This window comes from Nicotiana sylvestris, chromosome 3 (assembly GCF_000393655.2).
Source record: "Nicotiana sylvestris chromosome 3, ASM39365v2, whole genome shotgun sequence".
Classification (NCBI taxonomy): Eukaryota; Viridiplantae; Streptophyta; class Magnoliopsida; order Solanales; family Solanaceae; genus Nicotiana; species Nicotiana sylvestris.
In genome coordinates this window covers 147,170,532-147,180,070 of record NC_091059.1, presented here as the reverse complement: position 1 = coordinate 147,180,070, position 9,539 = coordinate 147,170,532, and the positions used below count along the sequence as shown (strand labels likewise).

Genomic DNA, 9,539 nt, shown 5'->3' with positions numbered 1-9,539 from the left:
GGCTTCGGTAAGCATGGTTTTGTTCACGGTTGATATGAGATACTCCTATATATTGTATTCAAATTGAACATGATTAGGTTGAAAAGAGTGAATGTGACTATCGGAAATGGTTTTAATCAAAGAAAGTGAGAAAAAGTGCAGCTTGGCGCACTAATCTTTTATGCAATCTTTATCTTGCATTCCTCAAATCAAATGATCGGGTCGGATATGAGACAGTCGAAAATGGGTAAATCAAAACTAATAACATATTGGACCATTCCATATTTAATACGCATAGAAAATAGGTTTATCGGTGGATAATATAGGTGGATAATATAAACACCTATATTATCCATGGTTTTTTGAATGTGATCACTTTTGGGAGAATTCTTAGTCTAACAAATTTGAGAAATTCCCGATTTGAGTCTTTAAAAATGTAAAAGTTAAACTCATTGGTTATGCATTTTTTAAGTGCATATATGAATCTTATTCATATTTGACCCATCTTGAAACAGTTCATTATGCATATTTTTTAGTGGATAATATGGATGGATAATTATTTTTTTAATCTTTTTACCAACACTAAATGTGAGCAACAAAGGATTAATAAATTCTCGATAAAAATGGGGATCTGAGAGAAATAGATGATGAAACAACATATTAAACTCAACGTTTGGTAGTACGGCTTGAGGTTATTTCAAGTTAGGTTTTGCTTTTTTTTTTTTGGGTTTCGCACTTAATGTCTCGTATACGCATTGGAGCCCGATTATGTTCGGATTCGCGCCGCGCTACCTACAAAGAATTTTTCCATACTCAGGGCTCGAACCCGGGGCCTCTGGTTAAGGAAAGAGCAATCTCATTTACTGCGCCATATCGTTCGATGGAGCTTCAAATGCTACACGATGATATTATGCTAGTGTTTCAATCCTAGAATTTGAAACTTGAGATAGAGTGACTATTCTTTCCCAATAACGACTCATGGGTTCTTGAAAGGGTCATATCACATGACAAAAAACAAAAAAAAGGGTCATATCAAGGTCGCCCATTATTAATCAGCGAATAGGAATTTGGGGCTGAGTTTTTTGTATAGTTACTCCCACTCCCACCGACCCATTTCTCTGTACTCATTTCATTGGGTTGATCAGTTTTATTTTATCAAAGAAAGAAAAAAGTAAAGTTAGTGAGGCGTAGGTGGGCACATGGGGCAAAGTAATGATACCCAAACTCCTCCCTCCTATTGATAATGATTCTTGTGTCGGTTGCTTCGATTCGTCCCACATCGACAGCAGGTGAAAGGAAGCGGACAATAGGCTCATTATAAAAACGGAAGGAGGCATCATAAGTAAAGCATCTTTGCGCTTGGGGCAATGACGCAGCTAGTGAGGTACTAACCGAGGCGCGTCTATTGCTGGTTGAAAACTATTTCCAAACCCCCTCTTCGGCCTGGGTTCTGCCTTGGCCGTTGAGAATTTTTGAAAGGGCTTCCCTTCTGGGTACAGCCCTACAATTCTAGTTCTAAATTTCTTTTTTAAGTTGGTAAACCAATGCTAATCACAGTGTTTACATCGCAAAATAATTAAGGTTTCAATTTTTATTTCACAATCATTTATTAGCTCATAAAATGCAACAAAAAAAAGGTCCTGGATCTTAAATAAATCTTAAAATCATTATTAAAGATTCTTGTGCATATACTACTCCCGTCAACTTTAATGTATGGTCTGTGTCAACACGGGCCCAATATTGTAAAAGTTACCATATGCCAACTGCTGGATAACACATGTAACATCAAGGCATAAAAACATTCAAATTGCCTTTCATCTAACTTTGAATGGATATTGTTCTCAAGAGGCCTTTATAAGCCTGAATCCTGAGACCTTGGCATCAAGCACTTCCACCAATATGTTGCTTCCTTTTATGTTACGACGCATCTCACTTAGTCTAATTCTTTCATGCGAAGTATTTTCCTGAAAATTAGACATTATCATGTCATCTTTTATTTATCATCCAAAAAAGCATTAAAAACTTATCTTTTAGCAGGGCCACTGAATTTCATCTATCATCATCTTCTGCCTCCAAGCTCTTCTTCCTCCTTAGAAGATGTATTCCTAAGAATGTCAAATTTAAGTAGTACGTACTAAATCGTAAGACTGTGGCTTGGTACCTATCGAATATATATTGAAAAGGAAAACATTTGAAACATACTCATAAATCAGAATTATTCTCTGAAGAGCACTATAACTTTATAAAAAATCAAATATGCAACCTGTTATATTTGTTACGCATACTTGGATGTATATTCATCCACAACATATATCTTTCTTTTCTAGGAACCTCTAATTATCTGCATGTAGGTAGAATGCTAATCTCGCTAACTGGAAAGATACACATGTTGAATGATCAATTTTCATCTATGTATGCTCATAAATATTGTTTCATAACTATGATGGAAAGAAATAAACTGAACAATAAAAACTCTTAGGAGCAAAATTGCAATGCCAAGTTGCTAGAAGTGACTCCACGTTATAGAATATAATGACCATGAATCTCAGGAATGTAGTGCTCTGAAGCTCTCTGGTGGAATCTTGCAAGATCTGCTTCTACTTTTCCCTTTTTAGATTGCAATTTAGCAAATGGTTTGCTCAACGCACACTTAAAGCTCAATAGAATTGCTCACAAAGTTTATAATCAACTGAAAGACTTTACACCTTTTTACATCAGCCATGAAATTGCAAAATAAAAAAAGTACTGATAGAACATAGAAAACCACCGAAGTTCAATACTAAGCATGCTTAGAGTTTAGAAACACAGTTTTACCACTGATTTTAACACATACTTGCCATAAGATTGAAAAGTTAAAAATCATGTAGAGAACCCAAAAGAAAATAGGGCAGAAATTAAAAGAATAAAAAAAGGATTTGGAGAAAATCAGAAAAGAACCTACAACAATCACTGAACTTCAGAATCAAACCTAACAATGATGAAGAAAACCTAGAAGAAACCCAAAATGGAAAAAGAACGAAGGAAATGCAAAATTGATTGAAAGCATACCTGCAGCTAGATTTGTGAGCGAAGAGAATCAGGAAGAAGCTGTGAGAATCACTCTCAAAATTAAAGGATAACTTAATTATGTTGTCTGCTAAAAATACAAGTGGAGCCATCTATAACTTACGCGTAGAGTTTGTATAGACAAACCTAGACACGTACTATATGCATATTGTAAGAGTTGAGGAGAAATTACTAATATACCCTCGAGCTTTTTAAAAATGACATGAAACACACATGTTGAAACTCTTTCTCTTCTAGAGAAGAGAAATACATTATTTCTTTTAATGTTAATTAACAATAGAATTGGTCATATTAAATTGAGTTTTGTTTTTTATACATATTAAGAAATTTAATTTTCAATTTTAATTAATAATAACATTGACCGTATTACCTTTTATTATCTTTTTAATTTGTTCATTAGAAATATTATACATATGCGTTATAACTCTTTATTTCAAGGCCAACTTTTATAAAATTAAAAGTTAATTTCTTCTTTTTGATATCTAAAAAAATCAAATATTATGAAATCACAAAAGAGAGCCAAAAATAATTAAAACGGACAAGGAAAATAACTTTTTACCATCATTCTATAGGTTATCATCGCCAACAATACTATTTAATCACCATTAAAAAAATTATACGATATCATAAATATATTGTTCTCAAAAATCTAGTTTGTTCTAAAAAGTTTGTAACATACTTCATTTGATTTAATATTTTTATCTAATATTAGGTGAACATAATAATATTTATTAATTTTAATAAAAAGTATACATATTCAAATGCTAAAAAAACAAATAATGTTAGTTATCTAGGTTCTTATTTAAATGCACTATCTTAATAATTAGATATGTCGTCGATTTAAGAGATTAACAAATATTTATTTTGTCATGAATTAAAAATTTTAACTTTCAGACAATTCAAGACATAATTATCCCAAAAAATTAAAATATTAGAGTGACTAGGTGATGTCATTTTATATTTAGGGCCTAAAATGGGAGAGGTCAACTTTGCTTAAAAATCAACTTCCCCTCCAACTTTGAATAATAGAGGCAAATAAAGTTGAATGTAAATGCAAAAAAAGGATAAAAGCGATTACTAAGAACAATAATGTAATCCCATCCTTCTTATTTCCGAATAATCTAATCCCTTCTTTTGGTGAAATAAAAGTTTGATTACGGATTGTTCTCTCTCCTTCTCCTTCTCCCTCTCCTCTCTCCTCTCTCCCATGGCCGAGAGAACAATCCTTGCTTTCCCTTTCCTTCCAAACCCTAAATCTCCCTAATCTTTCTCTCACCTCCCAATAATCTGCAATCAAAATCTCTTATGTTCTCCCTTTTCTATAGATTTCTCTAGATTTACATACATATCTGTTATTTCTATCTATTTATTTCAACTGATATATTTACATATCCTCTCATTGGATGTTTCGGATCCGATTGATTTGGATGTTTGTTTATTTCGGGTCACCTAAATGATGATTCCGGATCCGAATTTGGTCTACTACGCTTGTGTTGCTAAAGGAACAATCATCCTTGCTGAAATCAATTCAAAAGATGCCGATCTTGGTTCGATTGCCTTAAAATGCCTTGAAAAGACTCCACCTTTACACACTTTTTTCACCCACACCGTCCGTAACAGGACGTACACGTTCTTAATCGAAAACGCATTTGTGTTTTTCGCCATTTTCGATGAAAAGATCGATAAATCTGATGGGTTAGCGTTTTTAAGCAGGGTTAAAGGTGCGTTTCGCGAAGTGATGGACCGATCATCTGGGAGGAAGAGATTGGATAAACTCCATTCGCATTGCTTTCAGGGTGAGCTGAACCCGGTTTTTCACCAGCTGTTGGTTTCGAGTATTGATGATGTGGATGAGGGTGAAGGTTCCCATTCGACCAGGAGTGAGCTGGAGGATCATGGGCGGAGCTCGAGTTTGGATTCTGTTAAAGGGAAGAAAATGGGGTCAATGCCGTTGCTTGCTGATGCTGCTAATAGTTTGAAACAGAAAAAGAAGAGGTTTTTCGGGCAGTTTAAGAAGAAGCATGAAGAGGTTAGTGAGAAGAATGTGAATGTGGATATTTGTGATGATCATGGGATCAAATTGAGCAGAGAATTTTCAGTTGTTATGCAAAAGAATGGTGGATTGGTTCATGGAGAAGTGGGGCATCAAAAGGCCAAGAAAGTGTGGAAGAAGCAAGTTTGGGTGGTCTTATCATTGGATTTAATCGTCTGCACCATTTTGTTCATAGTTTGGTTGTGTGTTTGCAGGGGCTTCAAATGCATTGATGGTTGATTGATACTGCTACTTATGTTACTGTGTTTTTTCATCTATCGCTGCGACAGATGTTTCCACTGAATTGGAGGATTAAATGCTTCGTGTGTTCGCCAATGTCACACTTGAGCTACTTCTGTCAAATTTGAAGTCTATTTTCTCAGTACGGAGCTGATTTGATATCTTTCTCAAACGACTTTTACTTATTTTGATGTTTTTAAGTTGTGCATATCTATATATATGTGTGGATATTATGACATATGCAAACTTTTCTTTTAAGATATTTGTGTTATCTTGGAGAAAGAACCATTATAAATTGTATGATACTTGCTGGTAAGGAAGGAGAAGACATTCTTTCCGTGTAGTATATGTTTTAATTTTAATCTGTATCAAGATGACGACAACCAGGATTTGAACTACCGAGCTTACTGTTGTCTTTGAAGTCTTCCTTTTTATTGGTGTGATTGTTCTCTTTTTTTTTTCCGTGTCAAATGAAGTACAGTTTCTATAGTGATTGACAATATCTATCTGGGGGATAATGATTATGCTTCTGAACCTTGTAAAATTTCCTACGAAGTAACCTATAGTTGACTTATCCCTTTTATTATGTTACATCAAAGGGAAACAAAGTGTAAGTGAATTCGGAACAAGAGAAGCTTGCATGATCTAGGCACTTCTCTGATTGTGAGGCTGCTCTGGTTTTTTTTTTTTTTTTTTTTTTTTGCTTGTAGTTCTTTCGCTTGCAGACAATAGTAGGGACGAGATGTGATATATTAGCGTTTTATGGTGTTTCTAGCTTCTACATACAATTCGCTTCAGCTTTTTTGAAGTTCTGAGTGAAGAGGCAATTAGTCACTTAATGGTATGTACAAATTTTTAGGAGATGTTAGCTTTCTGCTGTTTGAATCTAATATCCTTTTGTTTGAATAAAAAGTTGCAAACTAATTATGCATTAAAAAGTAGTCTCTTAAACAATATTGAGGGTACAATGGAAAATTAGTATCTGATACAATGGTTAGCTTCTACTTGTGGGCCTTAGTGAGTTAACACTTTTCAACGGGAGTGGATGGAACTGGAACCACCAGTAAGAGCTTTGAAAACATGTACAGGCTACAGCACATCACAGTTTGCTGTAGGATAGTGGCGCTTCTCCTTGGTGGCTGATGATGTAAGTGATTCCAGATTGTTATTTACTCGATTTCTCTGCTTTGTGGCATCAGCTAGTAGCTACTGCCATGCTGGAGAGATCACTTTCTGGTCTCGTACAGCTTATTTTAGGGATGAATTACCTTTCTATACTATGAACATTGGTTAGATTACATGGATTAGTATTTAAAAATGCAAAGGTTGCAAAATGATGATACTTCTCATCAGGGTTTCTTTGGCTTGCTCTGTTGGCTTCAAGTTTCTCAAAGCTATGGTTATATATTTCTGATACATGCTCTAGATAATACTCTATAAATGTGTGTACACACACACACATATGTAAGTGGCTATTTGTTAGTGGATGCTTAATGACCTTAAGGTGAATATATTTGTGAATTCTTTCCGGTACTACTAGGAATATTCTTGTATTTTCTTATTCATGGTTCTTTATTATTACATGATGTGTCATTCGCGTTCGGTACCATAGTACATTGTTGTTACTATTGTTTGTTGCTTGGTTGCTTTACTTCCACTGTTCCTTGAGCCGAGGGTCTATCGGAAACCTCTCTATTTTTATAAGGTAGGGGTAAGGTCCGCGTATATATTACCCTCTCCAGACCACTTATGGGATTGCATTGGTTTTTTTTTTTTTTGGTTGTTATTATTTGTGAATTCTTTCTTTTGGAGTACTGAAAGAAGATTGTACCACTGTTGCTAAACTACACTGCCCATTTTCTTGCCTGCAGCCCTGCACAACCCTTTTACACGAAAAAAGCACAATTTTGTATGAATACAATGTGAAATTCGCTGGTCTGGGCTAGGACGGGTTAGATCTAAAGGTTTATATTTCTGTGAATAGAGTGAGCATGTATTGCATAATCAAGGCCATTGTTCCTTAATGTTGAGCTTATTAGATGGCATCAGCAGTTATCTTATGGATTGCCATATTGAGCTTTCTACCTTGGGCCATCAACATCATACGCCCTACTGAAATAGATTTCACGGTAAACCAGCTTATATCATATCTATCAGGGTATCGTCTGTGCTTTAATGGCCGATAAAGATGAATTTGCCGGGTCCAACCTTCACCAGCCATATTTCTGTTTACTTGATATCCTCTTCCCCAAGCTAAGTATTGTTTGTTTCCCTTGATCTCCTTTTCAGATATCTCTTTCCTTTCTCTTCTTTCTATTCTCCACTTCACCATTTGCCACTGTGTTCCTTTGTTCTTCTCATTTTTCTTAGTTATTAGACCTTGGAGGTTATTTCTGTTAAACTCTGAACTGTGTGAATACTATTTAGGATTAAATTAGTGGGCACTTGAAAGTTTGACAAATGGAGAATTGTGCAATTGAGTTATATCTGGAGGGAGAAAAGTAAAACAGTAAAGGAAATTAGATACACTGAGCTTCAGTATCAGGAAGTGTACATTTGCTGAATGGTGGAAACGACAAGGTCTAATGGAACCTCCTACTTTTAGCATATCCGTCAAAAGAGCTGCAGGAAGTAGAGGGACTAGATGTTCTAGCATGTTTGGCCGTGCTTTTAGAATTTGCTTCTTATGAAAAGTGTTTTTCAAGAAATTACTTTTGAATAACAATTAATGTTTAGCCAAATTTTTAAAAAGTAATTTTAAGTATATTTTTTTCAAAAGTAGTTTTCAAAAAAATACTTTTGGAGAGAAATTATTTTTTATGCTTTTTAAAAACTGCTTTTGCTTTTACTCAGAAATAATTTTTTTCCTAAGGTTGGTCAGACATTTACCTTCCAGAAAAAAATACATTTGACAAAAAAAAGCATTTTCAAAACAAGTGCAAGTTGCTTATGTGGATAAGTGCAAGTTGTCGTGCCTACGTGGATTGGTCATTTCTAATTTTTTTTGGTTGATAAAGTACAAACAACTGAGATGTACTTGGGTTATTCCATTGAGTACTAGCTATTTTCCTCTAGTATAGGTAGTTTGGTAATTTTGTCCACCAAAATTCAAAAGAAATCAACTACTAATAAGTACATATTTTTTGTCTTTACAACTCATTTCATTGATCATTAGATCACAAGATTAGCCTTCTACTTTTTCCGATGCTACCCGTGGGAAAATTTTATATTAAAATAACTAGGCTGCCTCTTTTTCAACTTTATAGCCCATATTTCAATTTATAATGAGATTTTTACCTATCTATACCATATATCAAACCTTATTACCAAAAATGTTCATAATTTGTTATTTACCCGTGTAGTCCACACTTTTACTACAAATTATATACCAATCCAAAAATAGGTAGATTTTGCCATAAAAAAAGCCCTAAAATGAAGGCACCATATCTGTTGTGATTCTGTCAATAATTTTATTCGAATTTTGAAACAGAAGGAGATCTCATTGCTGCGTAATTCTCTTCTTCCTCAACAGAAAGAAATCTCTCTTCTCTCACTCAACTACAATTCTCAAAAAACGCAAGCTACTGAAACTCCAGTAATCAAATTGCTTTTACTAATTCTACAACGCAATACAAATTGTAGAATACAAAATTGCTCTTCGTCGATATCAATATTCAAATTGTCGAAACTATATCTGTTCTTCGTCTTTTTTCCTATCAACTACACGAAATCATGTCAAAAATCCCAATAATGCTGAAATCGAATGGTAATTGGGATAACTATGGCAGATTTAGAGATTTTGAAGTTGATGCCATTGTGGTAGATGATAATGCAAGCTACGGAATTCTCAGTTCTACAATTGCAGAACAATTATCGATTGATACATCGGATAAAATTATAGAAATCAAATACATTGTGAACGAGAATTGTCCTCCAATGGAGATTAGGAATGATATGGGGGTTCGTGCTTACATGGAAACCAAAAAGGAGAATAAAAACTTAGGTTCGTATCCTTTATGTATAAGCGTAAGAGATTTCAATATGGAATTGGCAATCAACAATGAAAGCACCAGTGCAGGTATGTTTGATTCGACATTGCAGAGAGTTATGGTGTTACTATGTGTCACACCGGCAATTTCTGTCCGCCGAAAATGCTGCCCGATGTGCGGCAGTCAAGTCCCCACTTGACCTCAGCCTTGCCCAATTTTCGTTTGGTTTCGAG

General features: G+C 34.7%; 1 protein-coding gene, 1 long non-coding RNA gene and 1 other non-coding gene across 3 annotated transcripts; 2 read left to right on the top strand and 1 right to left on the bottom strand.

Annotated features, from left to right (window-relative positions):
- Positions 1-1,328: 1,328 nt before the first annotated feature.
- Positions 1,329-1,480, top strand: LOC138888877 (U4 spliceosomal RNA). The gene has a single exon (XR_011406446.1). It is a non-coding gene; the product is annotated as a U4 spliceosomal RNA (small nuclear RNA).
- Positions 1,481-1,608: 128 nt separating this feature from the next.
- On the bottom strand, positions 1,609-3,206 carry LOC104231349 (uncharacterized). Its single transcript, XR_712068.2, has 2 exons — positions 3,028-3,206; positions 1,609-2,084 (listed from the first exon to the last, which is right to left on the bottom strand). It is a non-coding gene; the product is annotated as an uncharacterized lncRNA (long non-coding RNA).
- A 935-nt stretch (positions 3,207-4,141) lies between these two features.
- On the top strand, positions 4,142-5,715 carry LOC104231348 (phytolongin Phyl2.2). Its single transcript, XM_009784328.2, has one exon. It carries the CDS (start codon positions 4,499-4,501, stop codon positions 5,315-5,317), a length of 819 nt encoding a protein of 272 aa, XP_009782630.1. The 5' UTR covers positions 4,142-4,498; the 3' UTR covers positions 5,318-5,715.
- Positions 5,716-9,539: the final 3,824 nt, after the last annotated feature.

What these genes read in the sequence shown, in the direction of transcription:
- LOC104231348 (XM_009784328.2), top strand. Translation starts at nt 4,499, where the DNA reads ATGATGATTCCGGATCCGAATTTGGTCTACTACGCTTGTGTTGCTAAA.